Source organism: Triturus cristatus, chromosome 2_2 (genome assembly GCF_964204655.1).
Source record: "Triturus cristatus chromosome 2_2, aTriCri1.1, whole genome shotgun sequence".
NCBI classification, from domain to species: Eukaryota; Metazoa; Chordata; class Amphibia; order Caudata; family Salamandridae; genus Triturus; species Triturus cristatus.
In genome coordinates, this window is record NC_140582.1 from 1186648878 (window position 1) to 1186673936 (window position 25059).

Consider the following 25059-nt stretch of genomic DNA (forward strand, 5'->3'; position numbering starts at 1 on the left):
CTTTCATAAATCACTTCTGCATCCTTTCCCATTAACGTAGTTTCTCCATCCAAGATGCTTAGAGTCCACGACATCACCTGGATTGAAATGGTTTGTGATTTATTGCATTTGCGGGATTCATTTTGCGACAAGAGAACTTCACACAGTGAATAAAGGCTGCTGTACCTTCCCTAGAGACAATAATTGTTGGACCATGTGTTGATCAGGGCTCTTGCGCCTTTAATTAGTAAGCAATCAACTTGTAATAATTTACCTCTGGTGGCTCGGTTTCAGCATCATTTTGCGGTCAATCAAAATCACAGCCCCACCCAAAAATAGTCTTAAAGGGGTATATTCCTATCTAATTGGTTGTCACCTTCAAGAAAATCTTAATTTTGGTAAAATGTTTACATATTTTATACTAGTACCCAACTTGGAAAGTACAGGTTCATCTGTGGCTGCTCTGCACTTGAATGTTCCTTTGGTCAACCTCAGCGTGATTGAGTGAGAAGCTTAGAGGGATCTGTGAACCAACAACAGAATTCTGTCGTCAGCGTGGAAAATGTCACCTTGTGAATAAAGGGAAGGTCTTTTGATATCAAATTCAGATCTTTTGGCTATGAATTGTCCATTTCATCATTGGCATCTATACGGGTGTGGCTCTGGAACCAACCAGACTGTGTCCAAGAAGTAGCTGCAGCAATAAGCCACCATAACTGTAATCAGGCCATAAACTCTGCCGGTGCAAGGATATGACTTGAAAAGTGTTGCACAACTATGGCAATGAATCTGAACTTCTGAGGGCTTGGTCTTTCTTTCAACCCTATGCCCTATCTAGGTTGACAACTGAAACGTGATGGTCTTTTTCCTTGTACTCTCGCAGATATCTGCTTGGAATCTTGTTATTATTTTGGCCTTTCCACATTCACAGATGAGTTGCTAAGAGGACTTTGTGCCTTGTTCATTCAGCATCTATTTTTCACTTGACTCACCAAAGGTCTGTTGCGTTACTGGTGATAGAGCCGGTACCTAGAATGCTGGCTTCTTGAGTGAACTCCAGAGTATGAAGTGCCAGAAGAGTTTGTGGGTCTTTCAGCAGGCCGCAGCGGCATCGGTCTGCTTCCCTGAGGGCTAACAGCCTCCCTCCACCTTAATGTGCAAGATCTTGGAAAAACCTGGTCTTTTTTTCAGGGCCTGCAACAATAAACATTTTGAAAGTTAAGCCACCATAATACACGGTTCATACATCTACATCCATTCAATGTTTTAGCAGAGGCAGGGCGAGCTGACCCAACTGGCTCTAGAGCTGTTAACGCCATTGTTAACTTCAACTGGAATTACTTTTGGAAATAATCTTTTGTATTTTTATATTCTTTAATAAAAACAGTGGTAGCTCCTAACTTAAGTGGCTTCTCATCAGTCATCTGAAACTGGACTGGATCGTTTTAATGAAGTCGTACCTGATTGTGAGGGTCTAACCTGATTGTGAGGGTCTAACCTGATTGGGAGGGTCTACATGGCCAAGCTGATGTCCAATCTGCACACAAGCCTGCAATACATAGGAATTGACTCGACTGAATGGTCAGTTTGAACAGCTCCTCATGCACAGAAGAGGCTTAGTTTAGTCTGGCATATTTAATTAGCATTCAGAGGCCACTAAGTAGCATCAGGAAACATGTAGTCTGCATGGGTCCCCCACTAGCTCACTAGCTTGCATGGGTGCACCTCTAGCTTACATGGGTGCGCTGGTAGAATTATTGACTCACCAAGGTGCAAGCCCAGCTTCCAAGCTCTACATTGAAATTGCTGAGATTTTTTTAACTATAGCTTTCAAAAACTATTTTTAAACTTATTTGGTTGAATTGTAAGACAGTGCATGACTATAATTGAAATTCTCTTAAATATTGCAATTCCCAAAAAATATTCATCCATTTAAATTGCTCTTATTATGCATGCTTACAGTCTTCCGCGTTCACTGCCTCTATGGCGTTAAAACACGAGGTGCATTTTCTTTAACTGAAAAGATAATTTCAAAATCTGTTTCCCTTTTTTTTTTTTTTTAATCTAACAAAAAGGGATGAATCCAGCTGTAGCTTTTCATCACATCCAAATAACATCAAAGTTGGAGTTAATGAAATTGGTTGTGTAGTGGTTTTAAGCAGAAAGGATTCAACCGCTAATTTTAATTCATTAAGCCTAGAACATTCTGAAAACATATGCACGCTATCTGCAGGGCCTATTGTACACCTTGGACAGTGGTCATTTTCCCATTTCCCCCAGGCAAACAATTTTGCGGGTGTAAATTATAGATTAAACACTGCGTTAAAGTGTTGTGCTCTTAAATTAGCTGATAAAAACACAATTTTGGACAGCCATAATGTTTACTTAGATCTATATCCTGGTTCAACAGTTTATTTGCCCATATAGTTTTGACTCTTGAAATATCATCGGCCTTAGCCATGAGCATATTGGAATATAAGTCCTTGATGGAAGGATGTTTAAAGAGGAGGCGTTCTGGCAGCAATATTCTGCCTTTCTTTAGCACCTGTGGTACTATAGGGCGGATTGTCTCCCTTATTTGTATATATTTAAAAAGAGAGTTGGATTCCAACCCGTACCTCTCCTGAAGTTCTCTCATTGGGATAATCCCATTCAAATCGAGGATGTCACCTATGCTATTAATTCCTGCCTGTTGCCACCTTTTCCCCATTATATCATATAATGGGGCAGACAAGCTTGATCAGCGCCATAAAGAGATATATCTATGTATCTTCGGTATTTCTAAATGTGTGCAGACTTTATGCCACACTTTCCAGGCTGCCCTGAGAGTCTTTAACCGGGTTTTTTTGTAATAGCTCCCCTCCAGCTGTCTCAGGAGGATCCCCGGTGCTGCACCACCGATAGCTAGTTCAAAAATAGATGGTGGGGTTACCTCCTGGCATTGCAGGGATGGATCTGTTCTATACTTACACAGAATAACTATTTGCTGCAGCATTATAGCCCAATAATAGTATCAAAGGTTTGAAACTGCCAGCCCTCCCCTGTCTTGTGGTAGAGTCATGAATGTGATGGATCTCCTGATCTTTTTATAATTCCATATAAATTGTGAAAACATCGCATTAATAATCTTTTAAAAAGTATTTGCGGGTTCTAGCGGGATACAGCGAAGTAAGTAAAGAACCTTGGGGAACATTGTCATTTTTGTTACGTTACTTCTTCCTATAATGGAAAGATGTAGATTATCTAATCTCCTAAAGTCTCGCCCAATCTTTTCTATAAGGGGTGCCGCATTAATGTCCCATATGGAGTCGACCTGAGCCAAAATAGCTATCCCAAGGTAGGTAGCAGATTCCCGTTTTGCGAGGGTCCTGGCAGTACGTGTTTTTAGTACACACTATCTTGGTCTTATCTATATTTAGGACATACCCCGCGTCCCTGCCAAATTCGAGGGCAAGCTCCTCTATCCTTGCTAGTGCACCAGTTGGGTCAGGGGGGGCAAGCCCGTCTGCGCCCGTCCGCGACCAGACGGGACCAGGGGCCATTAACCCTGGTTCTCCCACCCCCCAGGGTAGGACATATAGCTCGACAGCCTTATACAGCATAGGAAGAACTGTCGCTGTCCAATGCACGCGTATGTACGCTCCTACAGAGCTCCCTCCCCGCTGCCCGGATTGTAAACACCCCCTTCGTAATACCTCCCCGTTGGCCACAGCCCAGAAATATTGTATGTACGCGTTAAACTGTCGATCCCTGTCAAAGCATTGTACACAAATCGCCTTGCTGCTAGAGGAACACAAGCCAGACGCGATCTTCTTGACAGAAACCTGGCTCTCGGCTCAATCAGAGCCTGATTTAGTCTTAGCCCTATCCGCTGGCTACCATATCTTTAGAGTAGACAGACCGGAAGGGAGAGGAGGAGGTCTGGCCATTATATTAAAGGACCAGTATCATTGTCGCACCACAGCAGAAACCATCCCTGGTTGCGAGAGTGTGGAATTCTGTATAGAGTTCCACGCGAATAGTTCATTCTCTGGCACTTTGATCTATCGCCCTCCCGAGCCTGTAAAACTATTCCATACATCTCTCCCAGAGATTATAGCGAGAAGAATTTTATCCTCTGCCAATTACACGGTTTTAGGGGATCTTAATCTTCATTTTAACTCCCCTTCAGACCACACTGCTAAGGAGCTAATAGATGACCTTGGAGCTCTGCAATTGGCCCAACTGGTCACAGCCCCGACTCATGAAAAGGGCAATCTACTAGACCCTATTTTCAGTAATTGCCTTGATTTAACTGTTGACCAACCCATTCCCCTCCCATGGTCGGACCACTTTTTGGTCCCGTTTACCTGGGTCACTTATAAAGCCCCCCAACTACCCCCTCAATCAACAACTAGGAGAAACTGGTCAAAACTTCCCGTGGAATCCTGGACGCATGATCTGGACTTCACCCGTCCGCCACCCTGCCCAGACCCCAACGTGGTTTACGGGAATTATGTAGGTTGGATTACGAACTCATTAGATGTGATCCTCCCTCTTCGCAGATCGTCTTAAAAAAGAACGCAGAAATCAGCCCCTTGGTTCTCCGATTCGCTCAGAGAGCAAAAACGCCTCTGTAGGCAACGTGAGAGAGCCTGGCGATTAGACTTTCTCCCGGAAAAAAAGGCATCCTACAAAGAGGCGATTAAAGCCTACAGAGAAGGGGTCAGGACGGCCCAGGCTACTTATTATTCTGACAAAATCCTGGAAGCTAAATCAAAGCTCAAGGAAATCTTCCACATAATAAAACAATGCACCAGCGTCACCACTGCCCCCCATCCGATCAAGACTCAAGATCAATGCAATGAGTTGGCGGAATTTTTCCATAATAAAGTGTTGAAAATCTATTCCACCTTCCCAACAATAGCCTCGACTCCGGATGTGACTGATCCACTCCCCCTGAGAACCCCCCTCCCCTCAGATCAGCCTGTTTTTGAGCATTTCCCCCTTTTGGACCTTGACACTCTAGATAAAGTGGCACGTCAAGTTAAGTCGGGCTCTCCACGTGATCCAGCGCCCCCAGAAGTCCTGATGCAGGCAGGTGAAGTTACCTTGCCTGTGATCTTGGAACTACTAAATTCATCTATATCCGCATGCTCAGTTCCCACAGCCTGGAAGCAAGCAATGGTGCGGGCGCTGTTGAAAAAACCTAACCTCGACCCTGATGATTACTCCAGTTACCGCCCCATCTCACTTCTTCCTTGGGCTAGCAAGGTGTTGGAGAAATATATAAATGCCCAGTTGGTCCAGTTTCTAGAGAACCACTCCCTATTACATACGTCCCAGACAGGTTTCAGACCAAAGCATGGGACTGAAACCGCCTTATTAGCAGTCACCGAAGAATCTCGAAGGATACTGGATCAGGGAGGATCAGTGGCAGTGATCCTCCTTGATCTAAGTGCCGCCTTCGATACAGTCAGCTATGCCACCTTGCTGAACCGTCTCTATAACATCGGAGTCTCGGGTGATGCACTAAGGTGGTTCGATTCCTTCCTGTCTGACAGATCTTTTCAGATCTTCGACGGCGACATAATGTCATCCAGTAAGCCACTCAGCTGCGGAGTACCGCAGGGCTCTTCACTGAGCCCTGTGCTATTTAATGTATACATGAAGCCACTGGCTGGGGTAGTCGAACCGTACGGCATTAAAATCGTGTCGTACGCTGACGACACTCAGCTAGTGGTTTCATTGGCCCAAGAGAGCAGCAGGCAATCCCCGGTAGGTCTGTTGAAATGTTTAGAGGACGTGAAGGAGTGGATGACCAATGCCTCCCTCAAGTTGAACGGAGAAAAAACAGAGCTCATGCTCCTAGGCCCAGCATCGCCAGTATTTTTCACCTCCTTGTGGCCCTGCGGTCTGGGTGCTCCCCCCACCCCCAAGGAAAGTGTCAAGAGCCTGGGAGTATGGTTAGACAAAAGGCTCTCTTTCTCCACCCAGGCCACCAAGCTATCTGCCACCTGTTTTGGCCTACTTAGAGTCCTGAGGAAGGTCCTTCCACTTCTGCCTCTGGAGGCCAAAAGGGTGGCAGTACAAGGCCTCATCCAGTCCCGCCTGGACTCAAACAATGCTCTATACGTAGGGGCCCCTGAGATGACCCTTAGGAAGTTGCAAGTGGTACAAAACTGCGCCGCACGTACCTTACTCCAGATTCCGCGAACCCAGTCAGTTAGACCTGGACTGAAAAGCCTGCACTGGCTGCCAGTGAGGCTAAGAGTGACATTTAAGGCGCTGTGTATTGCGCATCGGGCTTTTTGGAAGACGGGATCAGCAATAAATAACAATCTTATCATCCCCTACCATCCAAATAGGAACCTTAGATCCACGGATGCTTTCCTGGCAGTTGTTCCTAGAGTGAAAAGAGCCAGGACCGGGGGTAGGCTGTTCTCGCTGAACACCGCCAAGCTCTGGAATGCTCTCCCCCTCTCTCTTCGCTCCAACCCCGACTTGCTCGCATTCCGGAAAAAGCTGAAAACATTACTGTTCGCCAAATCTCTCCAATCCTAATCTCCCTGTTCCGTCACATCTCTGCTTCTACTCAGCGCTTGGACGCCCGTGGGCAGCAACCGCGCTTTACAAATCCATTTCCATTCCATTCCATTCCAGGGGTGAAGACCGCTATATCGTCAGCATATGCTAGCACCTTGGTCTTGTACCCCTGACCACAACTGCTCTAATATCTCGATCTTGTATAATTGTATTAATAAGAGGGTCGATATAATGAGCGAACAGGATAGGGGAGCAAAATCTGTTTCCCAATGATTTCCTGCTGTTTCATGTTATTTCTGGGTTGTAATGTAGAGGCAATTGTGTCTGGCTGGGATATTCCTTAGTGGATATTAGAAGACTTGTACACAATGCTATCTTTCCCACCTTTGGAAATACAGCCAGAGAGCGGTCTTTACATTTTACAAAGAAATAGTTCAATAATATTTTTGAATCTTAGTGATAGAATGCAGAGTTCAGAAGTAGGAGTTGTCATGAACGTAATTCAATACAGATGTAAACACTTGCACCAAAATCATTTTTTAAAAGCATGAAGGATAATTTATTTTCGACTATTGATGGGCTAATTCACAAAAGTTTAATTTAAACATAATAAGAATTATTGCAAAAAACCTATTGTTTCTATTAAATAAAATTCCTTAGGAATTTGAGCACAATGGTTCTTAGTTATTAATTGAAAACAATAATAATCTTAGGGCCAGAATTAGAGTTTGGCAGACAGACTACTTTGGCAGAGTACCCTGTCAGTCAAACCCACAGCCCACCTGCTCTATTATAAGTAGGGGGAACAATAATCTTTCCAGACCGTCAACCCCTATATGGTCTGATGTATTTTTTTGTGTCTATCACTGCCAGGGAAAACCTAGCAGCCATGAACAGAAGGAAGAGAAAAAGTACCCCCACAGCCTAGAAAAAAGCTGTCCAGCTGTCACCGCTTTGTCAGTTTGTTTTTGCATTTGGTGCACAGCTGCCTGAAAGATGGCAGCTGTGTACCAAACTTGCAATGTCTTCTGGGGCACCACTGTGACTCTGGTTGCGCTCAAGACACAGATATCAATCCTGAACCAGCAGTGACATCTAGATATGGCGGGAGTAGTCCATCAGGGTGGCAGACATAATGTCCTCAGCTACCCTGCTGGGTGTTGCACCACCCGCCAAGCAATCAATCAGGATCTTAGAATTAGTGATGGAGGTAAACGCAATCCAGATATTGTGGCATGAAAAATCTTTCGCAAATCCATCGTTAAAAAGAACTACACATTAATGTCACATCCTTGATTATCTACTCGCCAATATTATTTTTTAACTCATAAATATAAAGAACTATCAAACTAAACAGTCTCATTAACTATCATGACTCATGACATACGATTACCCTAAACATAATTGTAATTGTTGTCCATGAGAACAAATGCAAACATCAGACTCACACAAAGACACCAACAACATTGTTTCATCTTGTTATCAGGATGCAACAATATAATTCATGCCAATTTTGTGATGCATTTGTAATACTACTTATTGTATCACTGTTGCGAGAAACCCAAGTCTAACCTACATCTTGGAAGTCCGGGATCTACTCTTTTTGATTTCAGTATGTTTTAGTGAAAAACAAATTCTCATTTATAATTGCATGATTAAGTAAATTACTTCAAAATTGATTATTAATTGCATATTGCACAATCATGCAAGCTTGCTAATTGACAGCTTAGAAATGACGTCTCTCTTTGTTATAATTACATGTACGCCTTGAAGTTTCTTACTTTCCTTTAAAACTATTTTTGTTTGTTTTCTGGAAATATTTATTTAAATAAAAATGGGGAAACATTTTTTCTATTCCTAGCACTTTGTACTTAATAAATAATAAATACTATTTTGAGCAAAGAATGTAGTTTAACACAGACTCTGCACTACATTTGCATACATGAGACAATCACTTTTTACTATTTTTTAAAGAATGTTGTTTAACAAAAAACTCTGCATTACATTTGCATACATGAGACAATCACATATTAATACTGCTTGTTCATTGATTTCAGTCATTAACTATGAGGTAATTGTGCTCAAGTTGTTCTTTGATTTCAATAATTGACTATGAGGTGATTGTACTCATGTTGTTCATTGATGTCAATCATTTACTATGATGTAATTGTGCTCAAGGTGTTCATTGATTTCAGTCGTTAACTATGAGGTAATTGTGTACAAGTTGTTCATTGATTCATTAATTTACAAAGAGGTCATTGTGCTTTTTATGGTTTTTGTTTTCAATTATTGACTGTGATGTAATGGTACACAAGTTATTCATTGATTTCAATCATTAACTATGAGGTAATGGTGCTCAAGTTATTCATGGATTTCAATCATTAACTATGAGGTAATTGTGATCAAGTGGTTCATTGATTTCAATGTTAACTATGAGGTAATTGTGATCAAGTGGTTAATTGATTTCAATGTTAACTATGAGGTGATTTTACTCATGTTGTTCATTGATTTCAATCATTAACTATGAGGTAATGGTGCTCAAGTTATTCATTGATTTTAATTGTTAACTATGAGGTAATTGTGATCAAGTGGTTCACTAATTTCAATCATTAACTATGAGCTCATTGTGTTCAAGTTGTTCATTGATTTTATTAATTACCTATGAGGTAATTGTGATCAAGTTTTTCATCAATTTCAATCCTTAACTATGAGGTAATGGGGCTCAAGTTCATAAATGATGTTATTTGATAGGTGAGGCCACATTTGCATTTTGAAGTTTGTTATGATACCCTGGTTTCCCTCTTCGTGTGGTAACGCAAAGTAGAGTTACATCAGCTTTCTCTTACAGTATTCATGAAGAGATATACTGGGACACATTTGGAGATATCCAGGGAATCTCTGAGATGCATTAGAAGAAATCCTTGTGTTGGTTTTACGCTCTCAAAGTTCATCAAGGTATCCTCTGATTTGCTCCTATGGAAATTCTTCTGAGTTTACTTGTTTTCAAATACAAGAGCGTATTAAGGTTGCATCCATAAGCCAATGCACTGGTTATCTTGTTGTAAGTTTGAGTAATGCCATTCAATTCTGACCCTGATCAAAGAAGTTTCTCATGCTACTGCCTTGCTCGTTTCTTCAAAAGTCATAACTCACTGCTGCTAAAGGAACTACATTGGCCTCCAATCCACGACTATAAACAAAATCAGATCTGCTCTTTGAGGTGAGGAGGTACACACTGGGGACCACATAATATCTAATTTCTATTCTGCAGTATTTGTAAAATGCAGCGTTCACCTCGAGGAGGTATCATTGCTCTCAGAGAAAACAAACACAAAAGTTTTTTTAAAATACACTACGTCACTGAAACACAGAAGTAATCGAGTTGAGAGAACAACAATGTCTTTGATGATTCCCGAAACTTAGAGAGAACACACAACTGTCTCAATTTCAGTAGCTGAGAGTTCCACTGTGTGGCAGTGGCTACAGAAAAGGCGTGGTCCCCATAACTTTTAAAGTGGACTTTAGAAACAGCCAACAGCAAAATATCTTCCAACCTCAAAAAGGCGAGACATTGTAAACCTGGCAAATCTTCTAACCACCCTTGGAAGGCTGAAGGATCTTAGGAACAAAGACACTCTCTGGCTTAAAATCCTGCTATTTATACATCTCCGGCACTAAAGCAAGCCGTCACAGGTACAGCTTCCAGTGCAAGGAGCTCATTCTTGCCCATAATGAGGACATGACCAGACATCGTCTCTTTCAGAAAAAGGCGAAACATACACCTAATTGTGATGTCATCAGAGCTACATTTGACTCTATGTTGTGTCCCCCATCATCTAACCAGTTAGAATCTAGAACTGTAGCTTCTGATACTGTCTGACCCAGCAATACTTTGCATTACTAATACTGTTTTATCAGAGGCGGGCTATAGAAATAAATTAAAAATAAATATCTAAATAGATCTGGGACAGGCCAGTCATGTGTCATTGCAGGACATATTGCTATTTAAGTCAGTAGGAAATGGCTCGTATTGAACTCCAAGTCTACTCGGTTGTCTAAGTCCCATTGTCCTAAAGGACTTACCAATACCTCATCCATCAGTCGTTTCAACGTAGGAGAGGAAGACCTCCTCCTTTTTCACTAAAATATTAAATGGTCTTTGGCAAAAGTGAACACCTGATATGGCAATGATGTGCTATATTGATAGGTGTGTCTTAAGAGTAATAACAGTCCATAAATATATTTATTGTTACCTGCAGCTTATTCACCATTTCATCAAATAGTTTCCTGGCTTCTGGGCTGTTCGCGTCTTTAAAGTAATCCCCAATCCCAATCTGGACCACAATGGATTTGATATTACGGCAAACACCTGGAAGAAAAGAAAATTCAAGATTGTGAGACGGGAAGGAGTATTTTATTTCAAAGGAGCGGGACAAGCGTAGAGTGGCTCCATCAAGACGGAGATTTTTAGTTTGTTTCCAAAACGTTTGAAATTTCCTAAGGATGCAGCCCCAGAAGTGGTGTTTACAGAAATATCGGTCTAGTAAATAAAAGCCGTATCTGGCCTTACTTCATAATTTAAATATAGACACATTTGCTGCTCTTGTGTGTGGGATCAGATGGTTTCTTGGGAGCATTTAGAAACTGTATGCTACACAAGTATGAATGACTCACCTGAAGGCCATGTATGGGCCAGGCAGAGAGTTTACAGTTTCATTCTGGAGAAAACTCTGTGATCTTCCAGTCAGCTTGCTGCATCAGCTGGCTTTGGGTTGCTAACTCCACCTCATTCAGCTGAATACATATCTGTGCCTTTTTGCACAAGTGACCAGGAGCCAACTCCTCAATTTACAATCCTATACCAACGATATGTAACTGTGTGTGCAGCAATATTTGAGCAAATTTCCCAGTACCAGCCAGCCAAATGCTAATTTAATTCCAAATGCATTTCTGACTTCAAGGTTTAACACATGTTTTTCCTTATTTCAGAAACGCCCATCTTTAATGTAGATAAAACTGTGAAATCTGCAACACATCTTAAATGGCCTTTTTCTGAGATATACGCTGCACTTGACGAGAAGGATGAGAGAGCTCGGAGGGAATTCAGATGTCTACTTACCAACTCAAACAAACTGCATCTGTCACACAGCTACTAGCTTGAACCATCCCTTCTGATCTGTCACTAGACATGATGACCCAGGCCCTGGAAAGGACCGATTACTGCAACTCACAGTCTGCACGCCTTCTCAAGATAAGCAAGAGCCATCTTGATGAGACACAAGGAAAGCTCTTTGCTATTGGCTTGTGTAAGTTATTAATGGAGAGGATAGTGGCTCTGTATACATTATAGAAGCAGCCGTGAAGGTAGGATCAGGCTTAAAATGCCGTCAAATGCTACAAAAAGGAGGAAGAGCATCTGGACTACAAACTTTTTCTCAACAGGACCTAGCATCATTGCAGTGGTAGCGTCCCCACCAAACTATGTTGGTAGAGTATATCAGGAAACTCCGCCCTTTTTCTCCATGAGCAGCTGTGGATCCAGAAGACAATGCCAGGCGTCTCTTGCACCTGCATTCATAGGGCCAGAGCCTGGATACCCTCACAGGTGACAAGTAGCACTCTACAAATCTACTGATTGATTGAACGATAGGACCATATCTCACCAGCATTTGAAGAGCATCACTGGCTCCCTCTGGCTGGACTAGACACATCTTTTTAAGTATCTCTGCTCACACATAATGCTACCTCTGGTTCACACCAAATTTGGTTTCACATCTCAGCCTGGACCACAAGGTACAGAAAACTACTATGTCCTCCATTCTAACTAAGAGCCTACAAACATCTGACATCGGCCTTTCACACCAAGCCTGGATGAACTACACTGATCAGGTTACATCCTCCATGAAGAACAGCTCTTTCTAGTTACTTGTGGTGTCACTATTAAAGTCGTCATTTTCTCTGGGCCTCTTAAACATCTACATGGCCCCTGCAGGTCCATGTCATTGATCTGTACCATTTATATACAGATAGTATTTTTCTGTAAATAGCTTTGCGGATTGTTAAAAGATTGTTTAACTGTCCCTGGCTGAACAGTCATAAGTCTGAGATCCTGCTCCTGGGTGGACCTGACTCCTCTCACCTGGCTGGAATCTGATAGTCCACTTCTGGCACCAGTCTCTAAAGTGCATTACCCGGTTCACCTACCTGACAAGCTCTTATTTTAACATTCTTTCAATGGTTCTGGATTGATTACTGTAACAGTCTTTACCCTGGACTGTCCTGGTCCACACTTGGCAAGGGTTACAAATCATACCACTCAACGCATCTTTGGCCTCGGGCACAATGACCACATCACACCTGCACTAAAGTGAATTCACTGGAACCTGACCATACTGAGCTCACAAATCTATGTATTATCCACATATTTTCCATGGTTTGTGGCTGGGCTACCTTACCCTTGGCCAGTCTTCCTAAAAGACTTAGTAATCAGGCGCAAAGGATTAGGGACCGTGTAGATTCTGCCTTCTGCTCCCCCAGCCTCAAAGGTTTGGAGGTAAGGCCCCAACAAACACAGGCGTAGCTCTTCCCCACTTCCTCTGAGACTTAGGGATGACTAACTAAAGTTTTGCAAAAGTCCCAAGATGTGCTTCTTCAATTGTGCGTTGGTTTGGATGCTTCAGTCCTAGGGGTTCACACCTGATCTTTCCTCTCTTTTTAGAGGTCATTCCCATCAATCAGCCAAATGCCTGAGACTGAGAGACACCCTGAGAACAATCTCTAAGTCTTCTAATCTGCTTTCACCACAGTGGATTGTAAGTATCCTGAAGACACTTTGTCAATCATCAACTACCACCAGATTCTACCTGCTCAGGCTCCACTTTGTTCTTTCCCTTCACCTTTCTCCTTCCCACACAGAGCCTGAAGACAGCAGCAATGTGGAATATGTGGCATATGTGGAGCTACATAAAACCCCATACACTTAATAAATACATAAACACAAAGTGATGGTGCATCTGAACATTAAAGTACCATCGCATAACCACACAACAACATCTCTGTTCTTCACACCCAAGTGATGTGATTCAGCAACACTGACCACAACATAATCAGCAGACGCCATCATAGGTCAAGCCCGGTGCGCTCAGCCCTGACAGCTGTTTGGATTTCTGCTCCCTGTGGGGTCTTCCACACATGGAGTTCTTTGAAATGCCCACAATTCAGCTCTAGATTGGGCAAGATGCAGGACACTGTTAGGGGAGCACTTAGAACCAGATTGTGTCTAGAAGTCCTTTAGCATGACTCCTCCTGTTTAGGTTCTTCACGAAGTCCTAAAAAAAGCCTTTCTGCGATTCTGTATTAGCTCCATGCGCAAGGATATACCACTGGGGTCATTTAGAGTTGGGCAGAGCAGGAGCACCGTTGTAAATTGGTGGTACTCTACTCTCCAAACTTGTCCTTCACTTCCTCTGTTTTTAGGTAGGGGATGCTCTGGGGTTACACACGTAGAGCCTCAACCCTGTTTATGGTGTATCGAACATCATTCATTTTTCCGGTTTGAGGCTTTGGCATTCCTTGGTATGAAAAACGCACAATGTCCCCGACATCACTCACTGCACGTCAGGCCAATATTTCCTCAACACAAATCCTTAGTTTTGGAGTTTGTGTTCAGAAAACCTAAGAACTCTCTTGAACTGGTGCATCAACCTCAATGCCCGCTCAGCGAAAGATCATTGCCTTCAGCCGCTGCTGACCTGGTGGGCCACTGGGCCATCCACCATATTCTAAATGACCTCTCAGGGTCCTAAGTGGAAGAAGAAAACCACTGCAGCATCGGTGAGCACATTTCTTTTAAATTTATTTTGGGAATTAGGGAGCTGCAGCAAATCAGTGATGCCGCTGGAAGCCTCATGCGAACATGCACACTCACAACAAGAGATGGGATTGTTTGTTTTGATGATTATTCAGTTGGGGAGAGGAGTTGGCGTAACGGCTAGGGCGGTCGGTCTCGAATCTGGGGAACCGGGTTCGAGTCTCTGCAATGACGCTGAACATCCTGTGATTCTGGGCAAATCACTTAATCTACCCGTGCCTAACAAAAATGAATTTGTCCTTGTGTAATGCAACTGGTGCTATGTAAAGCGCTCTGATACCCGAGGTCAAGTTCGCACTATATAAAACCCTGTAAAAAAAAAAAAACAATGATATGGAAATTGGTTACTATAAAGTACTTCACAATTGATTTTCCACCGAGCAGCTCCTCTTTTTCACAGATCTGCCCACGCTTTGGAGTGGAGCATGTGGAGAAGTTTCTATAGTCTAAGGACAGAGGCCAGAGAAGTTACCTTGCTTTTATTAAACATAATTTCTGTACTGACATGCCTGATCATGGATTGCCTGGCAGCCTTAACATTCCGCTCTGCATTTTGTCATTGATAGCTCTCCTACTTCTCTCCTATTCTTACTTCAGCTTTTCCCACTGCAGAAGGGCCTGGTCTGATGGACCACGGCAGAGCAGTCCAGGGAAGGCTGCCTCCAGTTTCCCTGTTACCTGTACAGACAGCCTTTCCTCCTTCCTTGATGTTAGCAGGATGGAGTAGCTCTAGAAATTTGGAGCCAAGCCCACATTGATCAAAAGCTGTCAGTATGAGTAGAGTGTTACAGCAAACAAATGATGGACGGAATGCTGACAATGCAAACATTCTCCCCCAGTCAAAAGATCTGGGTTAAACCCATCGTTCTTTGGCCCACTACGCCACCCCAGTTTGGGCCCAGCCATATGCAAATCAGTCTTGACCCTGTGCCCCATGGGAACAGTCCAGACCAAACTGCCGGGCCAGGTCCTCCCTGGACCGGAAAAAAGCATCCTAGGACCGGTCAGCCAGGATAGCTTGATTCCAGTGGCATGGAGAGCACGTGACAGGACCTACATCTGGGCATCTCGAGGTGAGACACTATCAAAACCTCCTGCCGGTAAATCGTAAATCCAATCATACTCCTTAATCCTTGGAGCACCTTTCACGTTACCCGAAGCAGGTTCTAAATTCCTCCCTCTAAACAATGCCAACCTTTTAGCATGCCATACCTTTCCATCACTGAGCATGGCAGAGTTACATAGAATTTTAGTCACCCTCAAGGGTGCTGAGTAACTGCTCTCACCCTTACACACGTCTCCCTTTCTTGACCTTCACAAGGTCCCCCGCTCTAAGATTTACTTTTTTCACTCCATGCAAACAGTCACATCTTTGTTTGTACTTCATTTGACTCAACCCCATATGATAGTTTAATTATACCCTTCACCACTCTGTTGAAGCATTCCACACTACCATTTCCTTTGCGATGATAGAGTGATGTGGTCTTATGGACAATACTAGTTTTTCCACAAAATTTGAAAACATCAGATATGAACTGCTCCCCATTATTAGAGACCAGCATCTTAGGTAGACCTTCTTGGGAAACCACCTCCTCCAAGAAATCCAGCAAAGCCCAAGAATCTGCTTTTAACACAAACTTGAACACTGGCCATTTTGAAAAATGGTCCACCAACACCAAAATGATTTTAGACACACCATTCCCATCTTGCACTGGGCCAATGACGTCAACCCCTCCTCTGGCGTAACCAAAGAATAGTCGGAATGGGTACACTTGACACAATCCCTCACTGCCCTTTCAATATCCATATCCACTCCTGGCCACCAGTAAGATTGTTTGATCCTACTCTTAGTCTTCACAATACCCAGGTGCCCCTCATGGCACAAATTAACCACTCTCTCCCTGAAAACTTTGGGAAGAATCAGTGTGCCACCTCTCAGCAAAAACTCTTCCTCCACAGTCATTCCTTACTTGCCAAAATGGAATTAGTTCCTTTCCTAACCGTTTTTTCTCTGGTCAACCTTCTTTGATGTGCTCCATGGTTGTGGACAAAAAGCTATCCTGGGCAAGCTAACTGGACCACTTATCCTGCCCTGTGCTCTGTAATTCATCTGAAAACATCATAGCCACCAAGCATTCATTCCAATCATTTTTTGTCTCTACTCCAATGGGTAAGGGCATCCTGCTAAAAAAATCTGCTATCCTGCTACATGTACCTAAAACATATTGCACCTCATAAGCCAAACCTAACAATTGCATTGTCAACCTGGTTATCCTAGGAGAAACATTACTCAACCCCTGCAAGTGAGAACCATGGTAAGAGGTTAGTGGTCGCTCCTTACTACCACCTTGGTGCCCCATACAGACTGTCTAAAATGCTTCAGCCCCTACACATAACCCTTTCGACGATGGAGTATTTTTCGCCATTGGGGTCAATGCCCAAGACTCAAAAGCGACAATGCACTCCGTACCATCCTCCTGTAACTGAGAGAAAACTGCTCCAAAACCCTTCACACTAGCATCAGTGGTGATGAAGTTCTTGCAACTAGGATCTGTTGGACTTGGCCCTTTCTCCCTGATTTTTTCCGTTTTTGTAGTGTTAAGGTGCAGGTGCTTACTTCGCCCAAGATGGCTGCCACAGACCCCTGCTACTGCAGGGTGGTCGTTTTTCATAGTAGCACCCTAGCTGCCAGGAGCTGGCTGGGACCCACAACAATGTTGCGACACCAGCTCACCTGTTTGTCCCATAGGTAGAGTGGGGAAGCTCCTGCAATGTGCTGGAACCTTCTAGAAGGGAGGTGGGGTTTTACTTTTGCCGCCTTGGCTAGAGGTCACCTGACCTAGGGCTACTTAAGAGTGGGAGGGAAACTTTTGTGGTGAGTTGGCCATTGGGGTGAAGCAGAGCTGGAAGAATCCACCAGGAGTGTAGGCGGTAGGGCCTAGCCAGGGACTTATGCCTCTGAGAGTGACAGGATTTAGGTACTGCCTCTTAAGTGAGTGAGGTGCCCTGTGAATCCCACTGATCTTGCCCAGTAGTAGGAGGACCCAGAGACTCTCTGCCAGCCTGACTAGGAAGGATCTAGTCGCCCTCTCCATTCCTACCCCCAGTAACAGAACCCCTTAAGGGCGCCAGATACATCTGCGCCAAAAGACTTCATCTGTCAACTGAGAACTGAAACCTAACTTCAAGAACTGAGACTGCATGACAAGAGCGAGTGGTAAGCCTTGAATGCCAGAGCTGAGACTGCGTGTCCAAGCTAACCTATTGAACTAATTACTAAACCGATTGCCAAGCCACCGGGGATCGACCAGGTACTAGCGCTGTGACCCCCGCGCTCCCTACCCTGGTCTGGGACCCCCGGCAGCATGCTCCGCTGAGCACTTTACCCCCATCCTTAATTTGAGCCCCCCCCGGCGTCGACAAAGCCAGCGCACTCACCGCCGCGGCCTGGAGAAGTGCCCTGCTGTATCGCGAGGCCCAGGAGAAGCCCGGGGCCCCGCCGCTGCCGTCGCAGCCGTGTGAGGAGAAGCGCAAGATCGGGGCCGAGTTCCCCCATCGTCGTGAGGGCGGACGCCTGCTGACGCCGAGACGGAGGTAAGCCCGGAGGCCGGGATTCCCCTTGGTGAGCCCCCTGCTGGTCTGGGAACCTCACCGCACCCGGCCCGGGTTGTCCCCTCCGTGGGAGTTCCCCCCCCCTTGCCTGCGCGATGGAGAGACCCCGCCGAGGGATCCTTTCTGTGTGCCCACTTCAGCGTAACTGAGCGCGGTGCCTCACGAACTGCACCGGCACCCAGAGACTTGCTCCTCGAGTCTGGTGGCGCTCTCCGCTGAAAGCTCCACTCTAGAGAAACTGACTAGCCTGGATTACGGGCGGCGCTTGACTTCCCCTGCTCTGTTTCACCGTCCCAGGAGCCAGTGACTATGAACGTGATGCTTTATATATTTTGCCTGAAAGTATTACATGCCAGTGATTAAGAGTAGAGCGTTGCTTTATATGCTTTGCCTGAAAGTATTACATGCCCGTGATTACGAGAAGCCCATTACTTTATATGCTTTACCTGAAAGTATTACATGCCCGTGATTACGAGAAGCGCATTGCTTTATATGTTTTGCCTGAAAGTATTATATGCCCGTGATTACGAGAAGCGCACTGCTTCATATGTTTTGCCTGAACGTATTACATGCCCGTGATTACGAGAAGCGCGTTGCTTCATGTGCTCTGCTTGATCGTAGTACCTGTCCTTGACTACGAGTAGCGCTTAGTTTACATGCTCTACTTCAAAGGGTTACGTGTCACTGATTACAAGGAGCGCTTCGTTCTACAGGCTCCGTGTTGAAGTATCCAGTGTCACCCATCACAAGTATTGTTCTGTGCTAGATGCCCCGTTCAGAGAAACCTTGCTTAACGCGCGCAGCGCTAGAATCACCCGTGCCTAGCCATATCCATGAACGGCATGTCTAGATTAGGAACTGCATTCATCTCTCATGTATGGCCTGTGTATGCTTAATGTCTGTATTACAACTCATGCATGACACTGTTATCTCTTGAACTGCATCTAACCAGCCCTACTTGGATAAACTTGAAGTATTTGCATAATTTCAACGGTGTGGCGTCCCTTATTGTGTGTGTCCCTAGGCCATGAGAAGCGTGTGGTGTATGGTTGCTTAACACATAGCCCTCTGGTTGCCCGACCGGCTCGCGCCACGTTACCGCCTATAGGGCCTGGTGACCCCAGGTTCCTACACTGGTGGCAGCGGTGGGATCCTTAGGACCTGTGACCATACAGCACCCTTTCGTGAGGCGAAGGGCGCCACAATTAAACGCCTATCCTAAATTTTTGTTCCAGGGCTCGACAACCATTGTTTGCTGGATTATTGGTTCCACTGTCCAGGTTGAAAGTGCGAGAGGCCTGGTTAGCTATTAACTGTTGCCTACACCCTAGGAATTTTCTCTTTAGTGTCTAGGTCCCCACCTGCCAGAATGGAATTCTGGTTAGCTGACCTCGAGGGGTACACTGTGAAGCAACTAAGGGAGTTCGCGCAGGAGATGGGGGTGCCTGGGATGCGGAGGGCCAAAGGACCGGAACTCCGCACCGCCATTAGGGCATGGGTAGAAGCCCACCCAGAAGGGAGAGGGGATGAGGGACAGGAGGCGCCAGATGCACCTCAGGAGGAGAGCGCCCAGGAAGTCCTAGACATCTTGAATGTAGACGGGTCCGAAAATGTGCCCCCAGGGAGTCGTTCTGGGGCCAGTAGTAGGATGGGGTCTAGGAGGAGCGCGTCTCCAGAGGAGTATGAGGACAGAAGGGAAGAGAGGCAATTAAGATGGGAACTAGCCAAATTGGAGCATGAACGAGAAAGGGAAAGAGAGAATAAGAAATGGGCAATGGAGGAGAGGAGGATGGCGCACGAGCTTCGGATGAAGGAGTTGGAGCTGCGTGCCCTCCAGATGAATGTGTCCAGTGAGGACACTGGTGGCAGCATACCGGAAGCTCCACAGGAGCTAGAAGTTTATTTACCCCAGGATGACATCACCAGGGTGTCTGAGGAGGCATTGGTGGGTGACCCTGAAGGGGGTGGTGCAGGGATCTCCCAACCCAGCAAGGTGGGAGAAGTGGCAGATAGCCCAGCTAGGTCCCAGGGAGAGAGGGTTGTAGGGCCTCACGACCTATCTATAGGAAGGCGTGAGACGGGGAGGTGTCCCGAGGTGCCCCAACCGCAGTCTCAGGGCCTGGAGAGTTCCGCAAGGGAGCCCCAGGTTGGGAGCCTAGGCTGTCCCGATGGGCCATCCAGTGCAGGGGAGCCCCTAGTGTCAGGAGGACCCAGGGTGACTGTAACCAGCGCTCCTGAGGTTCTGGGGTTGGCCCAGTTGCAGGGTTTAGATCCTGGGCTGGGGTGCCAGGCTCAGGGGTTGCCTGACCTGGCGGGTGGGGCCTCTGCTAACAGGGTCCTCCCGAAATTGACTTCCAGGGGTACTTTTCCCGTTAGGAGGGTGCTGAAATCTGGAAGGGGGTGCAGAGGGAGGAAGGTCTCGCCTAGGGCACCAGCTCAGCCTAAGGGTTTAGACCCTAGGTTGAGGAATCAGTTGAAGGGTCAAGGCCCTGTACTGAGGAGACAGTGGTGGTTTGAGGGTGCCTCGCAGGGTAGGGTGAGGAACCCCAGAAGGAGAGTTAGGGGGAGGAGAGCCTCGCCCCTGAAGGCTGGTCAGCCTAAGGGTGTGGACCCCAGGTGGAAGGACCAGAGGCAGTTTAGGACTGCAAGGAAGAGTAGGAGAGTGGTCATCGGGCACTACGGGCCTGGGGCTACTGCCCCCCACTCTGAGAGACCACGAGGGCCAGAGACATCTGGATGGCCCAGGGGCCGGTCCTGGCCACAACTAGCTAGGGAGCCCCAGTGGGGTGGTTTCGTTGGTCCAGGGAGGACTGAGAGGGAACCATCGGGTTCCAGAGTGGAAGAGAATCTGCCGTTGCGGGCCTGCGTCCACCTTTTCTCGCCCCAAGCAGGGAAGCCCATCAAGGCATTGATCGGTCTACCCTGGCTTTCGGCTGGAAGGGGGTTATGTTGGACTTGGCCCTTTCTCCCTGATTTTTTCCGTTTTTGTAGTGTTAAGGTGCAGGTGCTTACTTCGCCCAAGATGGCTGCCACAGACCCCTGCTACTGCAGGGTGGTCGTTTTTCATAGTAGCACCCTAGCTGCCAGGAGCTGGCTGGGACCCACAACAATGTTGCGACACCAGCCCGCCTTTTTGTCCCATAGGTAGAGTGGGGAAGCTCCTGGAATGTGCTGGAACCTTCTAGAAGGGAGGTGGGGTTTTACTTTTGCCGCCTTGGCTAGAGGTCACCTGACCTAGGGCTACTTAAGAGTGGGAGGGAAACTTTTGTGGTGAGTTGGCCATTGGGGTGAAGCAGAGCTGGAAGAATCCACCAGGAGTGTAGGCGGTAGTTCCTAGCCAGGGACTTATGCCTTTGAGAGTGACAGGATTTAGGTACTGCCTCTTAAGTGAGTGAGGTGCCCTGTGAATCCCACTGATCTTGCCCAGTAGTAGGAGGACCCAGAGACTCTCTGCCAGCCTGACTAGGAAGGATCTAGTCGCCCTCTCCATTCCTACCCCCAGTAACAGAACCCCTTAAGGGCGCCAGATACATCTGCGCCAAAAGACTTCATCTGTCAACTGAGAACTGAAACCTAACTTCAAGAACTGAGACTGCATGACAAGAGCGAGTGGTAAGCCTTGAATGCCAGAGCTGAGACTGCGTGTCCAAGCTAACCTATTGAACTAATTACTAAACCGATTGCCAAGCCACCGGGGATCGACCAGGTACTAGCGCTGTGACCCCCGCGCTCCCTGCCCTGGTCTGGGACCCCCCGCAGCATGCTCCGCTGAGCACTTTACCCCCATCCTTAATTTGAGCCCCCCCGGCGTCAACGAAGCCAGCGCACTCACCGCCGCGGCCTGGAGGCCTGGAGAAGTGCCCTGCTGTATCGCGAGGCCCAGGAGAAGCCCGGGGCCCCGCCGCTGCCGTCGCAGCCGTGTGAGGAGAAGCGCAAGATCGGGGCCGAGTTCCCCCATCGTCGTGAGGGCGGACGCCTGCTGACGCCGAGACGGAGGTAAGCCCGGAGGCCGGGATTCCCCTTGGTGCGCCCCCTGCTGGTCTGGGAACCTCACCGCACCCGGCCCGGGTTGTCCCCTCCGTGGGAGTCCCCCCCCCTTGCCTGCGCGACGGAGAGACCCCGCCGAGGGATCCTTTCTGTGTGCCCACTTCAGCGTAACTGAGCGCGGTGCCTCACGAACTGCACCGGCACCCAGAGACTTGCTCCTCGAGTCTGGTGGCGCTCTCCGCTGAAAGCTCCACTCTAGAGAAACTGACTAGCCTGGATTACGGGCGGCGCTTGACTTCCCCTGCTCCGTTTCACCGTCCCAGGAGCCAGTGACTATGAACGTGATGCTTTATATATTTTGCCTGAAAGTATTACATGCCAGTGATTAAGAGTAGAGCGTTGCTTTATATGCTTTGCCTGAAAGTATTACATGCCCGTGATTACGAGAAGCACATTACTTTATATGCTTTACCTGAAAGTATTACATGCCCGTGATTACGAGAAGCGCATTGCTTTATATGTTTTGCCTGAAAGTATTATATGCCCGTGATTACGAGAAGCGCACTGCTTCATATTGTTTGCCTGAACGTATTACATGCCCGTGATTACGAGAAGCGCGTTGCTTCATGTGCTCTGCTTGATCGTAGTACCTGTCCTTGACTACGAGTAGCGCTTAGTTTACATGCTCTACTTCAAAGGTTTACGTGTCACTGATTACAAGGAGCGCTTCGTTCTACAGGCTCCGTGTTGAAGTATCCAGTGTCACCCATCACGAGTATTGTTCTGTGCTAGATGCCCCGTTCAGAGAAACCTTGCTTAACGCGCGCAGCGCTAGAATCACCCGTGCCTAGCCATATCCATGAACCGCATGTCTAGATTAGGAACTGCATTCATCTCTCATGTATGGCCTGTGTGTATGCGTAATGTCTGTATTACAACTCATGCATGACACTGTTATCTCTTGAACTCCATCTAACCAGCCCTACTTGGATAAACTTGAAGTATTTGCATAATTTCAACGGTGTGGCGTCCCTTATTGTGTGTGTCCCTAGTCCATGAGAAGCGTGTGGTGTATGGTTGCTTAACACATAGCCCTCTGGTTGCCCGACCGGCTCGCGCCACGTTACCGCCTATAGGGCCTGGTGACCCCAGGTTCCTACAGGATCGAATCCCTGGAGCCCTGGGGCCAATCAAATGTCTTCCTTAATGCTTTCAAAACTACTCTGGCAATCATCTGTCCACAAAAATGTACATCCCTTCTTCATGCCCGATATGGAATTTGTTTTGTGGAAAATAATATACAAATTTGGAGTTGAACTCTGCTAACCCTAAAAATTAGCTTACCTCATCTTTGTTCTGAGGAATGCGGGCCTTTCTTATGGCATCAACCAATTCAGTCTTAGGTGTAATACCACAAGCACAAATGTCATGCCCTAGATTCGTAACTGGGATTGTTGCAGATCTGCACTTGGTTTCCTCAGCTGTCAACCCGAACTGTTCCAATGTTCTAAACACACCATGTAACTCCAGCTCATGCTCTTTTTTTTAATCTTTTCCCATGATCAAGATGTCATAGTGAAAAAAATGATGTTCTTTCTGCCCTGAAACAACCTGTACATGAGTCGTTAGCTGAGGCCAAACTAAAAGGTACTCTCCAAAATTGGAAACATCCCATGGGAGTTATAAACGCAGTAAGGTGTTTACTATTATGGTGTAACGGTAACTGGTGATAGGCAGATGCTGAGTCTATGGTGGAAAAACACTTCATCCCCTTAGTTACTGACAATAACTCATTGATCCTGAGCAGGGGAAACATATCCATGAAAATTTTCTTATTCAGCTCTCTCAAGCCCACGCAGAGGCGCATACGACCCTTCGTCTTCCTTGCCATGACTAAGGGAGCCACCCAATCGGAGGACTCTACCTGCTCAATCACCCCGCTGTCCACCAGCTTATTAAGTTCTTTAACCACCTCATCCTTCAACTCAAGGAAATATTCCTCACTTTTTGTATACAAGGGCGGGAGTTCTTCTTAAGAACAATTTTTTGGACAAATCTTTCAAGTTCCCCCTCTACACCCGTAAATACTTTGGGAAACTTGTTAACCACTTTCATTCCATTCCCCTTATCATTGTTAACAATCAAAACTGGATCCGGGTTGTTGGGTTCAAGTAAGATGCCCAAATTATCTTGATCCCACCAAACAAGAACACACGGACCATGGATGCACAGCACGGATGTATGATGAAACCTCATGGATGCGCAGCAAGGATGTATGATGAAGCCTCAGGGATTCACAGCAAGGATGTATGAAGAAACCTCAGGGATGCACAGCATGGATGTATGAAGAAACCTCAGGGATGCACAGCATGGATGTATGATGAAACCTCATGGATGCACAGCATGGATGTATGATGAAACCTCATGGATACAGAGCAGTGATGTACGTGGAAAACACCCTACTGTCAAACTAGAACAACAAGCTCTCAAATCTCTTTCCAACTTTTGATGTCTGCTTAATAAGCATAAATCTTGGATGAGTGAAACTTTCCTTAAACTAAATGGTAATAAAACTAAGCTGCTGCTTATGGGGAAAACAGACAACGATGGTAGACCTCCATGCGGCCACCACCCACCATACTTAAAGTTAAAACACTGGGGTGTGGCTCGAACAGAACCATTCCTTACACCAGGAAGCAAACTCTATCATGTTTGCCTCTCGCAATACTGAACAAAGTGTTGCCTTTTCTCCCTCCAACCATCCCCTTAAAGGTCATTTTACCCATGTTGATTATTGCAATGGTCTCTATCTGGGTCTCCCTGATTCTGCAACCAATAAACTACGGCAAATTAAAAACTTTGCTTTAAAGTGGGATTATGGCATTAGGAGGTTCAATCGTGTATTTGCTGCCAGAAGGAAGCTTCACTGGCTGCTTCTAAAGCAGGGAATTCATTTGAAAACTCTCTGCCTCGCGCACAGCATCTACTATGGAGTTGAGAAATCCTAGTACTTATTTACTAGAATGGTGGCGCAGGGCAGCACAGCAAGTTACCTGCGTCATGGGGAAAGGGCAAGAATACACCTT

The 25059-nt window shown here is 46.0% G+C and overlaps 1 protein-coding gene across 1 annotated transcript in view; it reads right to left on the reverse strand.

Moving 5' to 3' along the window:
- Positions 1 to 200: 200 nt before the first annotated feature.
- Positions 201 to 25059, reverse strand: part of FBXO41 (F-box protein 41) — a 457910-nt gene continuing 433051 nt past the window's right edge. Inside the window, exons 12-13 of the mRNA XM_085642773.1 lie at positions 10758 to 10873; positions 201 to 1173 (exon numbers count right to left, since the gene is read on the reverse strand). Of these exons, the coding sequence (XP_085498899.1) occupies positions 1111 to 1173; positions 10758 to 10873 (179 nt within the window). The 3' untranslated portion in view covers positions 201 to 1110. The remainder of the gene's footprint in view (positions 1174 to 10757; positions 10874 to 25059) is intronic.